This window comes from Struthio camelus, chromosome 10 (assembly GCF_040807025.1).
Source record: "Struthio camelus isolate bStrCam1 chromosome 10, bStrCam1.hap1, whole genome shotgun sequence".
Taxonomy (NCBI): Eukaryota; Metazoa; Chordata; class Aves; order Struthioniformes; family Struthionidae; genus Struthio; species Struthio camelus.
Window position 1 is genome coordinate 11715046 of NC_090951.1, and position 21171 is coordinate 11736216.

Here is a 21171-nt window from a genome sequence, read left to right on the forward strand (position 1 = left end):
ATTTTTTTATTATAAAGAAATGAATAGCTTTAGTGAACATGTAGGGATGTTCCAATTAAAAAGGAAAAAAAGCAATTTTTTAAAAGATTTATGAGAATTTGTGTGATACAGTATCAGTCAAGTATGTCAGCATGTCAATCTTTATTTTATAGCATTTCAGGATACTGTGGTCTTACTGATATGCATGAAAACATGAAATATTTTGTCCAGTATTCATCAAGGTTTACATAAATAGGATGTTATTTTCTCTTGCAGTATACCAAGATGTGCACTATAAAACCAGTGTTCGCAAACTGTATTATGTTTTTATCTGGATCTTTTATACCTGGGGACATATTCCTTATTTGTATTAAAGTAGTGTCTGTTAGTCCCACTGGGGCTAGATGGTAAGTAAGGCTCAAAGCATGGGAGAATCCAAGTCTGAAGAGCTTATAGGCTAAACGGGCTGGGCGAGACGGGGTGAGAGGCACAGGCAGGGGAGACAGAGGTCCAGCCAACGCTCGCCCGCAGCGCCGGTGAGACAGAACCTGGCTCCTTTGACTCTTATCTACTGCAACATGTTTCGTGTCGTGTCTTAAACTGTAGACAGTTCAAAATCTTGTGCATTTGTAGAACAGTCAGTGTGAAGTTAACACGTTTGTCAAAAATTAGTGTGTGATAGCAAGAACTAGCTTTAGTTCTTCTCCCTGAATGAAAAAGAGGACAAAGAACCTGAGGAATAAATGAGTGCAAACCCTTCTGCTGGTTCTCAGATCTGTCCACGTTTGCCCAGGAAAACAGCCCTGGGGCGTTTTGCAGATTTAGAAGTAAGGGCAGGGCTTGTCCCATTACATGGTATTTAGAGAAATGGCATGTTTTGCTTTACAATTTGCATGTGCAAAAATAAAAAAAATTCTAAATAGCAGTTCCTAGAGCAATTCTTCAGGTGTGTTATGTGCATACGTGACCTTTTGAAACAGTCACTGCACGTTGTAGTAGAGGGTAGTACAATGGACCAAGTAAGTGTTGAGTTACTCTTGGTTTGAAAATGATAACTTTGGATAAGATATTCATATAATAACCTTTGTATTATACCAGTTACCTGTCAGACCACATTTCTGACCTTAAGCACCCAGGAAACTAAAACTTCTCCAGTGCAAAATTTCTTATTCCACGAAGCCTTCCACTTGACAACTTTGTCTGAGATCACTCTAAGCCAGTTGGCCCTAGCTTAAATATTCATCAGACTTCTGATAATTGTGATAACCCTTATAGGCTGGCAAGCATGGCAAATTAGCAAAAAAATGATTGATCTTTTTTTATATGCAGTTTTATCTCCAACCTTTCCTGGCTATATGTTATACTATAGTAATAATTTCTTCTCTAAGGTATTTGCCGGTATCTGGATTTGCACATCTATTTACAGTTGCCTTGAAGCCTCATAATTACAATACAGCTGAAATGTCCATTTTCTTTCCCTGACTACAAATAGGGATCAATCGAATTTTAAATGACTGCTTACGGGCTAGCTTCCGATCATGACCTTTGTAAATGATTAGAGCTCACCACTGTTGCTATCTACCTTGAAAGGGTAAGCGGGCAGGTCTGTCTAACTGGCATTTAATCTGGAAGAGAGCCAAAGATAGTTGAGCTAAAAACCTAATATGAGTTGGCAAAGGGAAGTATGTACAGACCTTTGCACTATTATTTAGATATTTTTCCACATTTAGTTTTTGTATTTAGGAAATTTGTTTATCCTGTAGATTAGAGAGTTATATGTTTGTGTATAGTTTTATGCTGAAGTTATGATAATTTAAGTTGTAAAACTATTTAGCATAAAAATGTGAAAAAGCAAAATTTCAAGCTTAAGTGTACTGAATTTGCTTTTTCTGAAGAAGGTGAAAATATGCATCGAGGTGCTAAATAAATATAAAGCCAAAAATGCAGTAAATAAGATGCATGAAGCAGACCTGCTTTTTTCTAAGTGGAAATGATTGGAGAAAAGATACAGTAGCATCTACTTTTTTGCTTAAACCTCTGTTCTTTTAACATCAACCAGCTAGTTCAGGCTCCACCTGTATATGCAGCTCACATTTAAGTAATGGCTGACACACTTCTACTTACACTTGTTAGTTCAGTTTTATTTTAATGAAGAATTGTGTGCTTGTGACAGTACAATGTTTTTTATTACTGCTGCTAAATTTCTGAGTAGTGGTTTGTGCATTTCTGTTGAAGTGGGAACTCCAAGTACAATATCAGTGAGAGGTTAGAAAGCAAACACCTCCTCTGAATTTACTGAAGGATTTTGCAAACCTAAAGTTTTCAAAGTAATAAGAAATATTACTAAGAAATATGGATTTTTTTTAAATCTAATTAAAATCATATGCTGCATTACCCAATTGATTATTTTTGTGCAGTATTGATGACTAGAATCATTATTAAAGTAGTATTGTTTGAGGAGCATGTCTCTTAACATTAATTCTCTGAAAGAACTACATAGTTTGTAATGAATAAACCAATCTTAACTGTTCATCACATGGCCAAAATATTTGCTCTTATTTTCTGTAGCATGCTACCCTGCTACATAATGCAACTGGCAGGTGGTTTTCTTTGCGTCAAACTGATGAAATCTTTTGCTATCTAAATCCTAATCCCATAAAGTGGTTGGAAATTCAGTTTTTAGGGGGGTTGTGGCAGCATTACCATCATATGCTAATGTTATAGGTGTCAAGATATAGGTGCTTAATTATTTTTTATGATTTTCCAAAAGCAAATATCAAATACAGTTGAATATTCAGAATAAACGTGAGAATCTGAGATGAAAGAAAATCTTTAAAGTATTGTATTTTTTGAGGATTTTAATTGGTACTTACGCTCTTCATAACGATCTTAAACTGAAGGTGTATAGCTAGTATCTAGTATTCAGTGGCTATAGCAGTTTTCAAGGGAAAAGACTGAGTTTTTAAAAACAGCTGAGTTATGTGGAAGTGGAAATTCTATGAGAAGCCAAGGGAACTTGTACAACTTTATTCTACTGTAGGGCTGCGTGCTGGAGCTGCTAAAATTTTATTTCTAGGGTTCACATAACACTGTTAGGGATGGCACATGTGCAGCTTTTACCTCGTGCTCACAAGTTAGAGAGTAATTTTTTGAAATGGCAACAGAATAAAAGCTAAACAGAGATCTTTCTCTCTCTAATAGATGCAGCAACAAGAACTTGCACAAATGAGGCAGAGGGATGCCAATCTAACTGCACTGGCAGCTATTGGTCCCCGGAAAAAACGGAAGCTTGATTCACCTGGACTGCTTACCATAGGAGGAGAGGTATGTGTCTATACATGCAATAAGATAATTGATTTTTTTCAAAATCCAGTAGTTATAGCTAGAGATGCTGTGAGCTGGTTTTTTCCAGTGAACTGTGTAACCTGGAAAAGGTTGCACGAACTACTGAATTAGAAGGAATATGAGTCTGGCTTGTTTTATTTTGCCACAGTTAAAATAACATCTCCTCCTAGTTGTATTTTCAAGTGTTATCTTTCAATGGAAGTTTGAAGAATTATTTTAAAACAAAAGAGGAGGATATGAAGAAATATCTGGAAAAATGTAACTGTAATGTTGCTTAAATTTGGACTGAGAGCTTGGGTTAATATCAGTGACTGTGTGTTTGTGACAGATATGTGACAAATCTTTTTACAGAACGCCTAACTAGTGCCCCATACCACTGCAAAGATGAGTTCTTAATCATGCTTAATTGTATATAATTTTAAAGCAAATACTGTGCTGCAGAAGTGGAATCAGATTTGTTAGGATGACTCTCATGTTATTTTAGAGGGAGAAGTAGCTACAATACACAGTGCAATGCAGTATACAGAAAAAGTAGGATATATTAGCCAAAGCGGAAGACTATGGTAGTGCAGTTGCATTAGCTTGGAGAATTCTTTGTAGAGTACGGATACACTTGGGCTTCTATTTCTGCTAAATCTGCCTACATGGTAGTAGTCAAAGTAATTCTACCTGTCATATACTATTCTGAGGAAAATGCAAACATTTCATTTTGAATAACTAACAATTTTGACTCAGAAATATGACTAAGTGCAAAGCATTTCTAAAGGCCTTTTTGTTTCCCATTTTAGGTAGCTTTTACCTGAGTTCTCTCCCTCTTTTCATATGCTGAGGTTAGTGCTAAGGAATTAACTGAGCCAGGAATAGAAAGAAATACCTCTTGTTTGTATTCTGAAGTAGACTTATAACTTCAGATACATAGGGAGTACCCTCGTTTTCCAGTAAGTCTGTGCTTCAAGCTAAGGAAGCTTCCTGCTTTTTGTGCCCTCTTGTTATATTCTTTCCCTTTCAGTCTCTCTCCTTGTCTTCTGTTCAGGTATCTGACTTCCACAGGGGGTCTATTACCCTCCAATTTCTTTCTCTAAGAAATTTCAAAATTTCAAAATTTCTGAAGTCCCTGCTGCAGCTGATCTCTGTTAGCAAGTTCCAGCTTGGCAAGAGCTTTCTTGGCCTTCCCTCTTTTGTCAAAAGCCTTCTAGTTTGTGTCATTCAAGTGGCCCGTCTCCTAATTAATCTTTTTTGACACGTATGGCTGTTTATGTTGCAACTGGGACACTGCATGTTTGCTGGTCCAAAGAGATACCACTTACAAATTGGCCCATCCCCCCATCTTTCAGATGTTACCTTTTTTTTCCTTTTCTGAACTAGCTCTTGTTGGATCATTTTGGCCATTTTTTCCATGAGAAGTGTTGGATTTCAGTCCAGCTTCTTGGTTCAACTGAAATACTAGCTCACAATTTCTCTTTGGAAATTGGATCTTTTTAATAATACCCTTTTGATCTTAGCAGCTGGTTTATTTGGGAAGTATTAATGCTTATTTTGCTTAAGAGAAAAGGTTGATGGAAAAGATGGGTATTTCAGTGATCAAGTATTGTTTGTTGCATACAGAGAAACAGTTTTTTACAGTCTTTATAAAGTGGGAAGAAATTTGTGCTCTTAATTGCAAATATTTTTCAACCAGCACTTTATTCAAGTGTGTTTTCTTCAAACTTACTGTCAGTGTCACATTGCCAGGGTTCATTTGGGCTTCATTGTTTCTTTTCAGGCCATAGCTAAATAGACTTTTTTCTAGTGGCAGGATTAGCTTAAGTTATCAAGGCCATGCCCATAAGCTGCTGCTTCTGTACGAGTATAACTGTTTTTCTGGATTACTTTTACCTGGAGAGATGGAAAATGATTGGTTTGGGGGAAGAAGTTATTTTTCAGTTGTATAGCTTCTTTGATTTACTTTCCCATGCAGCTGTATAATATATTGGTTTCCAAAAAATGGTTTAAAAAAAAAAAGAATTTAGAGAGATGTCGGTGAACAGGGATAAGATGTCCTCAAATAACACTAGCACCAAATGCATAACCACAGTTTGAGACTGTGGTTACACAGTAGCCTTGGCTAATCTAACCGTGATCTCCACCCTAATCCCTAGTAGTGCCTTCCTACCCCTTGCCTTTCATTGGCTCCGGGTCTTGCTGAACCGCTTCCATGTGATAAATGGGCAAAAACCTACCCTAACAAGAGTAAAAAGTGAATAGTTTCTGCTTAGCTTGCTGAAGTAGTTTGGCTCTGAGCCCAGTGAACACTGGAAAAGGAACATAGGACCAACAAGGCAAAACCAGCTAACTTGAGATCACCTGCCCTTCGTTCGCTTTCTTTTTAGTACCTTTCTTGTCTTCTCGTATTTTATATTATCTGTTAGAAACAGCTTCCTCTGTAGCAGCCAGCAGCTCATCAGTAATTCAGCCTACTTATTATTATAATGCAGGTTAGATCAAGAGCAAAAGAGAAGGAATAAAGAGAATGAGATAACCTTTGGAAGAATTCAGTTTTCCTGTCTCTCAGAGTTGAATGTACAGCATTTATATAATAAATTTTGTGCTGTTCTTTATTTATGTAATGATACTAGGCAAAATTATATGAATACATTTTTAAATGGTATTCTAAAGAGTTTTAATTTATATTTATATTGCTTTTTGGAATTTACTGCATTGTTGTCAAGTTAGGCACCTGACAATCATGAACCAGGTTATTCATTTAGCAGCAGTACTGTCTAATTGTTATTTACTCTGTGGGCCTTGTTAATGCTTATGTTGGTACAGGGCAGTAGATGGCAGAGGCAGAAAAGGGAAGACACGACCTGCTTAAGCTCTTTAGTTAGTATCCTTAAGCACCTCCAAAGCCTGATTAAAAATAATAAATTTTGAGTTGCTTTTATTTATTTTCTGGATTTTGAATCCTGTTGGTTAACATTTTCAAACTTTTTCCTTGAATTGTAAAGCTTTTAATAATTAGGATTAAAAATTTGCTTTCCTTTATGAGGTAGATATACTCATGTAATTGTGAGAGTTAAGGCTTTAACAAAAACTTGAACCATCACAAGACTGTAAGCCTGGCAGCCTTACTTCTATGAAATGGATCGGAGAGGTGGTAAGGTTGCATGAGTGCGATATTTGCACATTCCAAGTCCCTCATTTTTGGCTATGGCATAAAAGTGCAGAGGTTAAGTGCAAGTATTTTTCTGTATTTAAGAATAATATTAACTAAATAATTTGGCTTTTCATCAAGACCTATGGCTAGTATCCCAAAATATATAAATATAAAGTGTATGTTTGAAATATCTGAGGGTATAATTTGTTTAAATAGCAAGTGAAAGCCCTCTCCTGGTACTTGCTGGCACAGATGGTTTTTGAATACTGAGCTTCCAAAGGCAGCTTCAGGGCTAGTTCAGTGAATCACTGCTTATTGAAGACAGTCATTTCAGGGGTAAGAAAAAAACCTCTTTCTCACATAGTAGAAGAGCAGTCATCTTAAGAATAGCCAGTAAGCTGTCTAGAACTCCATCTTCCATGTGCTGGGCCAGTGCTCAAATGAGATCTCCTATGTTTTTTTCCTTTCATGACTAGTGTAAGGGAACCATTATACCATCTAAGATAATGTAATCTTACAGACCTGGAAAGTCCCAACACAACTACAGTTAAAGCAGTGACATTTTGTGTAGAGAAAAATTAATTGTTACAAGGCCTTTATTTAAAAGTGTACTTCAGAATCATTCAGCAGCCACAGTTGCTAGTTAAAGTGATTATGAAACGTATTTCTGGCACAAGCTGCCACGTTTTTGTTTAAGTTCAGCTTTCAAATGTTATCATTTAGAGCGTTTTTGAGCAGTTTTCATTAAGGTTTTGTTGAAAATATGATTAAGATTTTGTTCAGAGAAATCTGAGTTATACCAGAGACTTCCAAATACAAACATAGACAAAGTTGCTTAATATTCCTGTCTCTCAGATCTTTATACCGAGAGTAATTCCTTGTTTCTAAGTGGAAATGTAAGCATAAATTCATGATTATTTGGGAGGCACTTAGGTACTATGACATAGTTGAAAAAAGTTCTTTTGACTACAGTCTCTTTTTAGTCCTCCAGGATTGAACGTGATAAATTTGTTTGTACACGTTACAGCCAGAGCTTTCACTTCATGCACGAGTTATTGTCCATAGCCATTTCCACAACCCACCCAGTTATTCTGTAATAACCTGCAATAGCCCAAATCTGTTATTAATATTCTGTCCAAAAGAAATCTAGATGCTAGGTAATTTTCTGTTTGGAATGGATCAGACATGATAAAGAAGTATAGCTGAGCTGTGGAAAACATGATCCTGTTTCCTTGCAGCTTCTACAACTCGGGTCTTGGCTTTGTCTTCATAGCTGTACAGTTGGCTCTTGGTAAATTAGTGTTTGCTTGAAGTCATCCAGACATGTTTAGAAAGCATTTGAATCTAAGGATCCTTTATGCTGGATAACCTTGAGTTATATGAAAGCAGATACAATAGACCATAAGATCTTTTTAAGTGTTTATGGTCCAAGAAGTTAAAGCTTACTTTTCATGCTTTTAAACCCACGGACTGATGGCAGAACAGAAGGAATTTTTATGATTTACTGTATCACCGCCTATTTAAGCACTCTTTGCTCCACGTATCACTGACATAATAGCATGCCGCAGTTGTATCTGAGACCTGTGTTGGTGTAGGATGTCTCCGCTGCTGATTTTTATGCTTACCCTTTAAGTATCCCGAAACTAGCAGTTAAATGTTTGGGCTAGAATCTTCAAAGAGACAGAAGGAAGTTAAAGAGTCTATCCTTACCATTTTTTACAAGAATTACATGCTTACCTCCTTATGAATCTTTGAAAATCTCAAGTTTAGATGTGGCATCTCTGGTTTGTTTTGCTTCCTGTTTTCAAAAGGTATAAATAAATAAATGTTAAAATCATCCAGTATAAATAAATGAATGTGTTAATAGCTATTTGAAAATCAAAGCCTTTTGCAAGAATATACAGATGTTCCCCTGATAACTTTATCTCTTTTTCTGATTCTTAAATAAACTAGAATTCAGTTTAAAAATGAAGTGCCCCAATGCTGAGTTACTAGTTTTTGAATTTAATTTCAAAATGTTTTAGCACATGATGAACATTTTTAAAATTAGAATTTTTGTTATATGAAACAAGAGTTGAAAACACATAACATTTCACAGCTGCAATAAAAAGGATGTGAGCATTAAATGTGATGGACAATGTTGTGTTTACAATGATAATGAATAATTCCAATTTGGAGTAAATGGGCACTGAAATGTATTCCTGTACATTACAAACAGGCTGAAATACAAACAGTGAGTCAGGAGCCAGTAGAACAATTTTGCATGGATCTCGGTTGACAGGAGGAAAAAAAGTGAGGCGGCAATGTAAGAAAACGGAAAGTGGCTCTGTGCCAGCAAAAACATTCTTTTTTACTAGTAGAACAGGTTTGCATACTGTATGTATTCCTTTGATCTATGTAACACAAAATATTCTGACAGAGGTTCAATGATATTAATCATTTTTCCTTACTGGGCAAGACAAATTTGATTTTTTACTTCATTTGGAGATGGAAATGGTAGTTGATCCCATCTGACTGCGTGATGTTGATCTAACACACAGAAGGAGATCGTTAGACCATTTCTTTCTCTGTTTTTCAAAACTTTCTTACTGGAGTCATATCCATTGGGGTTTTTTTCTTTTTATTAAAATCCTCCTCAGTATTAAAAATAACATGTTGAAAATAATTTTATTAATTGTGGTAATATTAAACACAGTCTTTATTTATGGATGTTTTATAGATATAGTCAGTGTATGCAGCTTATTAGCATGGGAAATCAGAACTTGGCAAAATGACTTTTGAGTAGTTAATAGTTCACCTTTTATTTGTCAGTCCTTACAAAGGTCTACTATTGTTCCTATGAAAGCGTACTGTTTTTCTTCTTGCAAAAGGCAAGAAGATTTGAGGATTTTTGGAGCGGAGGATGTGTGGTTTGGGAGCTTGGGGGGGGCGTTGAATTGTTTTCTCCATTTTTCTTTCTTATTTTGAGATACTGAGGAATAAAATATATGTTGTGGCCTGTATTTCTCTGACATTCATAGTTGCAGGTTTTTCTTTCTTCTGGCTAAGTGAAACTGATATGTGTAAGAGAAAAAGTCTGAAAGGGCCTAGCTGAGGATTTGTCAAAATAGATCTGAGCGTCTCCATAGACTTCAGTAGGTAAGGCCCAAGGTGCTACGACATTTTTAGATGTCAATGAAGTATTTTATAAATCATGTCCAGAAAATTTTCAAGGTATAACTTTTCAACATATACATGGCAAGATTTAGACCTGTATCTTAAAATGGCAACATTTCCATTTTACTTGAACTTTCTCCAGAAGAGTCAGATGAATCATCAGATGGATTCATTTCCTCCTTCCATCCCATTCAATGTTGATGAATTTAGTGGATGGATTTATTTTTTTCCCCTTTGGCTAGAAATCTGGGATTTTGAAAAAGCCTAAAGAACTTGAAATTCATTAGGATGCCCGTTCTTGGGACAATTCCAGCCTAATTTTTTACAGGAAGTCTAGTAATATCTTCGTCGTGCCAAGAGTGACAATTGGGGTAACAGTATTTAACATTTTAGTTTCCTTCTGAACCCTTAGAGAAACAGGCTTGAACTTCAAGGTAATTGTGTTGCTAGCTTCTAATGTAAACACTTTTATCTGGAAGTATTGAACAGAACTTGTGTTATTTTCCCAGTGTAAATTGTAGAACTAAACCATTGTCCGAGTCCCCCTCTCAAACAGCAATATCTTACCATCTCTTCTTCTGTTACCTCTTGAATCCTTCAGAGATTCTCTTACAAGGATAATCAAAGCTATGTGAGAGTCTCTTCTACCTTTCATAATACAAGATACAATGAAAACGGTTTGGAGTAGTCAGACAAGCTCCTCTTCCCCAGTATTATGAAGTTATCTGTACAAGCTTTGTGGTGTGTTGCAGGAACTCTATATTGACGCTCCTTAAATGGATCTTGCTGCTGTAACACCATTAGGTATTACGATTCAGTGGAATGTCATCTTACAATTTTCTATTGATAAGAAAAGCAAAAGTTCCTGAATTAAAGAAAAATCTGAAAGATAAACCTTTCCTTCAGAATGTGCTGTCTTATTGTGTGTAGTAAAAATTACGTCTCCATTTTAAATAGTTCTTGTTCTATGGAAAAAAAAGCTCCGCATGTAGGACTGAGGTCTTTCATGGTTTCCTTTTACCATGTACAAAGCTTCCAAGATTATACTTTGAGTCTGAATAGCTTCTTTATCAGTTTGAGAGTATTTCTTTTTTGTGTATATTTGTGCACAAATTTCGGAGTCAGGCCCCTGCTATAGATTTCATAAATTATATCATTATTAAAAGACATACATACAGCGGTTTGTGGTGCAAGCAAATTTATTATTGTGGACTTTGGTGTTTAATGAATGTGATGTATTTTTAGTCCAAATAATCTATTTTGGTGCTGTAAGAGGATATTTTGAGCAAACGCTCCTCTAATTAGGATATTAACGTTCGCACTGCTTTCATGTATGTTGACCAGTCTGCTGCCATCCACGTTCCTCTTTCAGAACTAGGCTTTCTAAAATTTGTTAATGATAAAATTCAAAACAGTGGCTCAGCTTTAAGGGGAAAAAAGGCTGACAGTGACGTTTCAGCTTTGTTACGAACTGTTTGCTAGTTTAGGTGAACAGTATGTATTGCGCATTACTTCTTCATAAAAGAAAGAGTAAAATGGGTCCTCTCTGGCCACATTCACAAGAAGGTAAGCGTTTGAGCTTCAAACCTGCAAAGACTTGTGTTTGTGCTTAACTTTAAGCATAGGGGTTAGTTTGTTTGAAGTTAGTGAAATACCTCGTGTAGAACATTAATTGCATGCAATAAGCTTTGACTGGATCATGGTATGATTTGTCAGTGTTCCTGTGAATCCTTGTATGTTTTCTACTGCATTCTGCTAATCCATAATCTATAACAGATTTTAAGTTAGTAAGTGCTTTATTTCTATTTTTTCAATGGTGAAAACAGGCTTTTCTTTCTGGAAGTAAGCATATTGCACGCTTTTGAAAAGCCTCAAGTTATTTGACCACAAGAACTCTCTGGGACCATCAGTGGGTTTTAAGTGCAGGTTTAGGAAGTTGTCTTGAATATTATAAACTGTATTTTGCTTTCAAAGAATTAATATAGTAAAAATATCTGATAGTAGGATCTTTGCCTTCATGTTCCTTTTGTTACATAGTCTGTTCTAGTGAGTGACTAGGAAAAAAGGGGTTTTTGTTTTTGTTTTGCCTGCAGTCAAACAGGAGCATGCTGGTTAAAGGGATTCTGTGGGGGAGTTGGGCTGGAGAGGGCCTGAGGGAACTCGGAGAGACATCTACCACCAGCAGCTTGTCTGTGCTAGCTAATTATAGCTAGGGTACTGTTTACTTTAGTGGTATACTCCTTATTTATTAGTTACTTAGTTACTGCTTGCCTTCAAGTTACAGGCTTGCAGCCAGTTGCTGCAGGGGAGGTGCAATCAGGGGAGGGAAGGGCATCATGCAGTACTGCAAATCGCAACTCCCCGACCTTGGCATGCTTTTGAAACTATTTTTTAAAACATACAGTGGGAGAGACATTCAAAAAGAAAAGTGGGCAAGGAAAAAATGGGAGCAACTTAAGGAAATTTTTTTACAGTGTAAAGGGACTTTGATGGTAGCATTTTCCTAAGAGTCTCCATGACTTATCAAACTGTTTCCCCTTCCCTAACCCCCCAATAGAGCACTTCTGGTCTATGTGAAGTTACACTGGTTTGAAGTTATATGGATTTGAATGAAGGCATGATTTCTATACCTTTTTTAGGTGGTACCACTTTATGGGCACCGTACATTAGCTTCACCTTGATTTAAAACAGCTCATTTAGTTTATGTCAGTACTTTTCAAAGCATAATCTAAACTGGCATAAGAGAATCCACACACACAAATTTCACATAGTTAACTAAAGCTGTTTAACTGTTGTAAAGACTGTGTATTTGCAAAACCTGGGCCGTTTAAGAGTCCAAGTCCTTAAGAGTCAGACTCCTGAGCTGTTGGACCACTTCAGAAAATCTTGCCCTCATTTCCCTCCCACTTGCGTCATGCCCTTTGAGCAGGGCCTGTTGCTTAGCCAGGTAAAAGCAGATAGTGCAGCAGACCTATTTCCACTGCTGGTTTTGTTGTTACTTTATTTTGTTTGTAGCGGTCTTGGCACAATAATTGTGTCGGCAAACAAAAGGGCAAAGAACAATAGCGCCGTATGGAGAAGGTAAATGAAAGAGAATCATGAGATTTTCAGTAACTGTGTTTAGGAAGTGGAATATGTCATAAATATTATCTTAGCCGGGTGGAAATAGTGTTGGGCCATGCTGTAATTATCAATAGAAGAGAAATTTCTCCGCTCTTTTGAGCGTAGCAGTCTCTTGCAGAGCCAGGAGCATAATGGGAGCTGAACCTGTGTATGATGGGCCAATTACTGAACAATTTAGAGGAAACTCTGTTAGGAGAATGAGCAGAGTATGAGAATCCATTTCAAAAAAAAAAAAAAAGGCAAAATTTCTGCCTCCAAAGGAGAAGATGGGGAATAAAAGGAGCACAACAGGTTAAACAGCCTTGGCCAAAGAAGTGAGTACCCCTAGGCGGATCAGCATCTCTAATCAGCGGTAGTGGTACTAGCTCTGAGGGGAGGGAAGTTCAGGCTGGTGCTCTCAGGTAACATTAAAAAGGACAAGCAGTCTGTCAGGGGAAAAAGTCATTGGTGTGGGATTTCCTCTCTTGATCAAAAAGACAGCAGCATTGCAGCTTGCTTTATCTGTAAGGGAGGTGTTGGCAGAGGGCTTTTTTTTTTTTTTTTTTCCTAGACTATGTCACTGGTCTGGGATGTGATTTGTCAAGTCATAAAAGAAGTCACCTACTTTTCTCTCTTTAGCAAGGTTTAGTTCATCCTTGTTTTTCCTCTGTTTTCATTCGTTTTCATTTTTATGCTGTAATTTTTTAAGAAGCATCTTTAAAAAGCAGAAGGCAAGGTCGGTCTGATGGACCTGATCTGATGCTTGTCTCCAAAGCCAAAATTCATTCTGTCATCTTTATTGGTAATTCTTTTTAAATAACATGAAATGATATTTCAGTTCATTGCTCCCCCTTTTCCCACCCCCATGGGATGGGACAGCTGTTAGTCCGTTACCTTTTGGTAAAGCTTGTAGTCACAGAAAATTCTTTTATCAGAAGTTGTTATCCTCAATTGTAACTACACTGAGAAGGGTTATATTTTATGTTGCTGTTGATTTAGCTTTTATCTTATTAAGTAACAGAACAAATCTCTAATTAAGAGCCACAAATATGGTTCCTAGCATTGTTGTGAACTATTTAGATAGTCAGAGTGATAGTGGTGAATGATATTAGCAAAAAATCCAAAGCTGACACATCCTTTCCATTTTGCAATATGAAATAATAATTCAGAATGGATATTGAAGGAATTCCAAAAGAAAATAATGAAAATAGAAAAAGATTTTCTCTGTTTGAAGAAACTGTAAATAAAAATTGCATCTTTGGAAATAATTGACCTCAGTGTGTCTCATTTCTTGACTAACAATCCAAAGAAAGAATTATTTACTTTAAGAAGTACTTTGAATCTGAATCCTGAGTTAGTTACATCTTAGCATTGCAAAATATTAATTCAGTTGATGAGCTTACTTGTACTGGGACATGTTCTGTGTGTTTTCTTGGTTAAAGGCAAGAAGAATTGCAAAGGGCGGTCTCTCCCGTGCTAGATCCTCATTCTCAGTTTTGAATCATTTTTCTGTCCAAATCACTTAAGTTATAACAGGCTGTTTCAGCAAACTCTTTTGGTATAATATCATATATGAAAAGCTCTTAAAGGTAGTGTGATGAAGATATAATTAAAGCCTCCAGAGTAAAGTCTTAAAGTAATAGTCTAGTGTCAACTCTGTTTATATTGACTCTGGTCGGTCTGTCTGTCTCCATATATAGATCGGGTACTTTCTACGTTTCAAACATTTGACATCTGGTCAGTTTGCATAATAAATTAATGACAGTTAAGAATGTGTAACGAATGTTTTAATGAACATTTTAATGCTTTTTGGTTGGCATATTCTTGATATGTATTAGAAAGACTCCGAAGCTGCTAAATATAATTGGAAATCCAAAGTTAGTGGCTGGCCCATTAGTTGACGGTATTCAGTGTTTATTTTAGCTATAGTAATTCATGTCACTTTAAAATGAATATGCGAGTTCCTCTTCTGGAGTACCATATATGAAAAGCATAACATAACATAATCCAGCTTGTTCAGCCTGTGTTGAAATGTTGAACAGTAAATCCTGGTTGGTGTGAAATAAAATATATTTTTTACAGTAGTTCTAATGAAGCACGAGGCTCTCAGGACTTCAGACAACTTTTAAAAGGTTGTATATTGTCTCGTAAGCCTTTTAGCCTTGTAGTGATCAAAACCAATTCATTTTTGAGGTAATGTTATGTATTTCTATCCTTATATTATATAAGTACTACGTAATGTTGTTGCAAATTTATTAAATTGTACTAAGCAAGCAGGTAGGAGAAAGCAAGCAGTGTTTCTTCCTGTAAAAATGTTTCTTTAACTACAGATTCTGCAAAAATGGATTTCTGCTTTTCTTACGTAAGTGGTGAATTTAGCTTCAGTCTTCTCATTTCAACGTAGTTCATTAACAAGGCCAAATCAGCTTTGATCTACTTTTCAATTATCTCATTTAACTAGGTTAAGAATCATTGCTCTTTAAATTAAATATGCAATCCCATAAAACTTTAGAAAAATTATATACTTTTTAAGGGTGTTCAGTTATATTTATAGCTTCAACATTTAATTGGTGTATCTGAGTAGCTGTTTATTGAAGAGTTCTAGTTTGTGCTGCAATTTCCAATATAGTTTTTCCCCAGAAGAAAACCAACAATAGCCCATTAATAGCTTTTTCTACCCTCTCTGTTCTCTCTCTCTCAAGACAAAGCTACCTGACTTCTGTCTGGTTAGAATGAGCATCACGTAAAACAGACAAATCAAGCTGTGTCACATTAATCCTTCTTAAGCGGCTTACACTCCAGTTGCATAGAAAGACACCATAACATGGAGAACTTGTTCAGAATTGACACCAAACTAGAGATTGCATATCAAAGAAAGTGCTTTGCCTACCTATTCTGAGGTCTACCCGTTAGTGTGAATTGTTCTTCTAGATCTGATAATAGAACACTTCTGGCTGACGGTACCGTATCATCTTGACATTTGGAATACAGATATACGAGAAGCATGTCATGTTAACAGAGCGCTACAACAGTCATACTTTGTCTCAATTGATGGGGGAACTGCAGCATACAGAGTAATTCGTGTTGACAGTAAGAACTTGCAGATAGACAGCCTAAAACGTGAAATCATTATAGAAATTTATTTAACTGGTTGAATGGCCATAGCAGATTGGTTGAGCCAGCCAAATCAGAAAGGTACTGAAGGAGATGCCTTCCCTACTGCAAGTTTTAAGATTAATCTGTGTCTGGCTTTGAAATACATATATTTTTATCTTTAAATAGTTATGCTAATATCAAATTAAATAGTAATCAATGAAATATTAAGTACATTTTTTCATTTTTTTTTCCAGGCATATTTAGGTATTCTTTTCATGCTTAAATTTTGAGAAATGATATTGAAAAGAAGGCAGTCATATAATTGAAACTCATAGAATTTTTTTTTATATTTCATTTTCTCTACAAGAATGTGTCAGCGATGTGATGGATAATTTGATTGTAATTTGTTTTCATTAATTCACAAAATATTTTCTGATTGCTTATTTTCCTGTGTTTTTAGATCTGATATCTATGATAAAAATCAGACTTTTATCTACAGAAATTGAATGAGATTTTACACAGCAAGTTATTTAAAGTATTTAAACAATATTGTTTATTAAAAAAATCTCTTTTCAAATTTATTTCATTTCCATTTATTTTCTTTTGTAAGTGGATATTATACTTTTCCCACTTGTACTTGTGCTCTAAATTTGTAAATTATTGGGATTGTACTGGGTGCAACGTTATTTTACCTGGTGAAGAGAGAGATGTGGCAACCTGTGTCCATAACTCTAATGTAATAACCTCCCTAGGTGGAAGACAGAAGTGGTGATATTTTGTCACTGTATTTTATTTATAGGTAGAGCCAGCTCCTTTGGCCTGAGCCTGACAGTCTATACTACCTTCCTGCAGTCTTTGTTCATACAGGACAAGGGTGGCTCAGAGTGTGAGAGGGAAGCCTATTGGTCTGACAGCATTTTCAATGTGTTACTTTTTTTTTGGAACCGCCTGAAAGCAAAGTCAGCCGTGTTCCTTTATTATTAAAGGCAGTTGGTTATGAGAGAGAGACTTGGGAGTACATCCCGTTCTTGATTTTAACCAAACCCTAACCAATCATCTACATTTATGTATTTTCTTAGAACTTAATTTCAACAAGTTTTAGTCATACCCTCTAGGATCTCCGTAATACAATTCCGTAGGTGCAGCAAATTCTTTAAATCGCCGTTAGCAGCAGAGCACATAGGCATGTTGCAGACTTTAAGCACGAGAGACCTAAGTCTGTAGAGAGAAATATGCTTTGAGTATTATCTGTATAAAAAAGAGATATCCCAAACTTTGCATTTAAAAATATTTCTCTAAAGTGTCTCTTTCAGTGTAAATGCTGATGTGCGCTGGCATTAAATGATTCTATAGAGAACAGCACGCTGTAGCCCACTATGATGGGAATTCTTCCATTGTCAGTCTGGCTCTACTTCTGTCTGTGGCTTGCTATAGTTGACTTTATCTTATATGCTTTTATCTTGTTCGTTGCTATTCATAACCCATACTTGTGTGAAGATGGGCCTTTATTCACAAGAAATACTTGCCAAGTTCCTTGTTCCTTTATGTAAAGGAACAATAAATACTATTTGAACATATATACCTTTGATTTGTTTTCATTCTCAGTATAATTATGCAGCATGTATTTTAGACACGTATGCTTGATTCTTGTCTTGTACCATATTAATTTGCCTTTGCGTGTTAAGAGGCATGAGTAGAAAGCAAGCAAAAACAACATAACTGGTTATGCACATGTTTGGGGCCATGTGGGTCTTCTGGTGACAGGCATTCTTCAGAAGTAGGCAATAGTGAGGTGAACCTCGATTTCTGGGTAATTTAAGGAAATCACTTCCAAAGAAATAGAAAACGAAATTTTGGCAGCCCTCAGCTGGATGAGAAAAGAGGTCTCTAATGAATTTGTCTCCACTCCTGTCTTCCCCATCTACTCCTCAAACTCCTTCAGTGTTTAGCTGGGGTGAAAAAACGGACTGACTGTAAAGTGGAGCTGGACCGTGCTAAGTAGGTTGAGAGTGTAAGATAGTTTTCACTTCTCTTCTGCTAACTTGTCCGAGTTCTGTTGAGTAGAACTCAAATGTTCCAAACGCGTTCCTTTAGTTATCTAACCAAATGCAGTTTAGCTGATCTGTGTGATAGGTAATGGAGAAGTAATTACTAAGAATTTGCAAAGCAAATGGGAGGTGCACAAATCTGGGATTGATATTCTGATATACTGCTGCACAGGAACTGTATAAGGTTACAATTTCTGATTGAAGTCTCCTTCCCTTTTGTATGAAAGCAGCCTAATTAATCAGGCAGTAATGAATTCGGGTACTGCCAGTTTGTCACCTCAAGAGAGAAGTTACCAGAGCAGGCTGAAATCCAATTGAAAATATGTTCATGATTAGTAATTTATTATTTAAAGAAATGTTTTAACATGTGTAAAGTAGCAGTAGACACTTTTTGATAATGCTGGGAAACGTGCTGTATATGTATATATACTTCCCAAAATAAGTGTAAGAAGATCCAAACTTACAAAGCAAATTCAAAATGGAAAAAGATTTTTCGTGTGAAATATAAAACATTTGAAAGAGTTCCCTGTCTCTAGTCCAAAAATACTTTACAGATTGGAAAAGGAACATATCCTAACTAGATGTGGAGTCTGCAGTTCAAAATGCTAGCTGATTTGTATATTTAATTTTATTTTTGTTAACAAAAATCTCAACTCATTTCAGTGTGAAAGTTGAATCAAGTGCATAGTGTAGCCACTCAGAATCACAGAGCAAGACGGTGTTATGCCTTGTGGTGTAAGCTGCTGCTCTTAGTGATCTCTTATAAGCGTGTTTGAACAAAGGTGATTTTTTTCTGATGCTGTACGCTTTTTATAGGAGATTATATCGCTATTGCTGATACTATTTCCAAATGTCAATACTATTGTGAGCAAGTCTGTTCTGTAATTCAGTGGGAAAATTCCATGGGCGTTTTTGTGTTGCAAAAAATTCAGGTTTTAGGCATTGCTTTTTTTTAGTTGATTTTTGAAATGCTTTTCACTTAAGTTGTTGGAGGAAATGAAATATTAGCAGTGGTAGCTTTCTAAGGCTTCAGGAACACAGTGACAGTGAAAATAACTACACTAGTTGAAAGCCAGAAGACCTTTCTTATGGAGCTCACTGCGGTGAAGTTCTGACAGTGGAATGGTTCATGCAAGTGCACTCCCATTAGACAAAATCAACTGGATTATTTTAAATAGTTTAAATAGGTGGTATGGGTTATGCTGGCTGATATTGCCCGCAGTGAATTAGGGAGCACTCACACAAACTACTCTGCTGGCAGATCTTCAGGATAATAACTTCAGCAGGGGGCAGTGAGGAGCAGCTGGGGGGCATAAAGCCTTTGATCAGCACAGCTGGATCCAAAGCTAACATCTGTCTATAGTCTTAGACTCGACACTTTTGTTAATACTGTGAGCTGTATTTGCATTTGTTAGATTATTTTGGTAACAGTACTTTCCTGTCTTGAGCGTTCCACTGCTTTCCATAATCCCCCCTCACAGCAAAACCAGTATTGGCAATTCAGAAGAAATAGAACAATTATCTTCTTCATGTAACCCTTTAACAATTATTAACTTTCCTATACTTTTCTAGCAACGCTTGGTGTGTGTAAGACTCTGTAAAGAGCAGCTGGGAAATTAAAATACAGGAATTACAGAAGAAGCTGTTTAGTTATGCTGCATTTCCCATCAAAGAGTGTGCATGCGTGCGCTCTCTTTTTCTCATAGAACTGATGAAAAACAGTCCATGTGCCCATAAAGTCGGGATGTTTCAGGTTCCTACAGTCATGAAGCTCCTCTGTGCCTGTGAGGAAGCCAAATGGCTGATGAGAGTAAAGGAAGCCTGAGCTTACAGGCCAATGCACGTTTGACCATAACTGAATTGAGTACAAACATCCTTATAATAATGTAGTGACAGACGATTTAAGGAACACAGGGAGGAGAAGCTTAGATTTGAAAAAAACAAAAAAACAAAAAAAAAGGCAATGTTGTGAAGGAACAGTTTCAGTATCTACTAACCTTCCCCACATAGACCTGCTTGTGTCTTTCTGCTCTCACATATTCTCCATATGCTTCAGAGAAACAAAATCTTGTAAACATTTGCTTATTTTTGGCATGGAATAATAAAGCAGATGAGTGTCACATGAATGACTGTGACACTTGTACAAATGTCTGTGAGCTCGAACAGGACAGGCAAATTATGTTTCGACCCGTTAACTGTAGCCCTCTTAAATAGAAAAACCTGTCAATTTATGTAAATATTTTAATTCAAGCAAACATTTCAGGTCTAACCATTTGTCAGAATCATACTTTCTAAGATTAATATTTTGTCTGCCTAGTAAAGGCATGTTAAGATGCATTCCCCCCATCCACAATTAACTGAAAAATTATAGCTTTGAGTGGATGAAAGGAGGAGGAAAATCAAAGTTGAATGTTTTGATTCCTTTTTGTCCAGATACAGACTATCATTTCTCTATTCTTACTGTTTATCCATTTAACTGGAACATTGTGGATAAGAGTATGATGAAGGCTTTTGAGACGGTTCTTTGGCATTATCAACTTCTCAAATTTGCTTTTAACTTCTCATAGTGTTGTGTTAAGACTTTGGGATGGTAGCGAGAAGTCTTCTGCTATGTAGTGAATATGACCATCCCTCCACACAGTGAGTCAGTGGAACTGCCTGGCTGTGGAGCTCAGAAGTGATGTTGCAAAGATGCATGGTATTCAATATTTAATTTGAAAGAGAGATTACTTAATGAAACTGTACTGTCTACAGATTCAGCCCTGTTTAAAAATAACTCCAGTCTGCCTTTATTTCCTTTTTAATATAGGTGTTTATGAAGTTACATTGCTGTGTTGAAATTTGATGCCATATGAACTTTCTAGCCGCTGTGGTCTTATTCTAGAAAGATCATTCAGGCTTTGTGTGAAGCAGAAATTCAGGGTCCCCATCTTTTGCCTTTCTGTTTCCTGTGTTCTCCGTAACATGTTCCTTACCTTAACTTTCCTTACCTGGTCTCCTTTTTCCTCCAATAAGGGAAAAATTAAAGCAGATTTTTTTTTTAATGCAAGAGTTCATTTTCATGAATTGAGACTTCATTTTTGAATTGAGATGAAACGTTTTTCTGTAAATTGTATTAGTTTCAGTGAATTCTCTGTGACTCAGTTTTGATAATATGGTTGATAATATGACAATATGGTCTCAATAATTTAGGCCAAAGAGTAAGTTTCAAGTATTTGTGTACTCTTCATTTTAGCTTTCTGATGGGCCCTTGAACTGTAACCTTTTATTAATGAGAATATTGTGGAACATAGTTAACAGTCCTTGACG

General features: G+C 36.3%; 1 protein-coding gene across 1 annotated transcript in view; it reads left to right on the forward strand.

Annotated features, from left to right (window-relative positions):
* LOC104146431 (transcription initiation factor TFIID subunit 4-like) overlaps window positions 1–21171 on the forward strand; it is a 152285-nt gene that overhangs the window by 102822 nt on the left and 28292 nt on the right. Inside the window, exon 14 of the mRNA XM_068956133.1 lies at window positions 3181–3303. Within this exon, the coding sequence (XP_068812234.1) occupies window positions 3181–3303 (123 nt within the window). The remainder of the gene's footprint in view (window positions 1–3180; window positions 3304–21171) is intronic.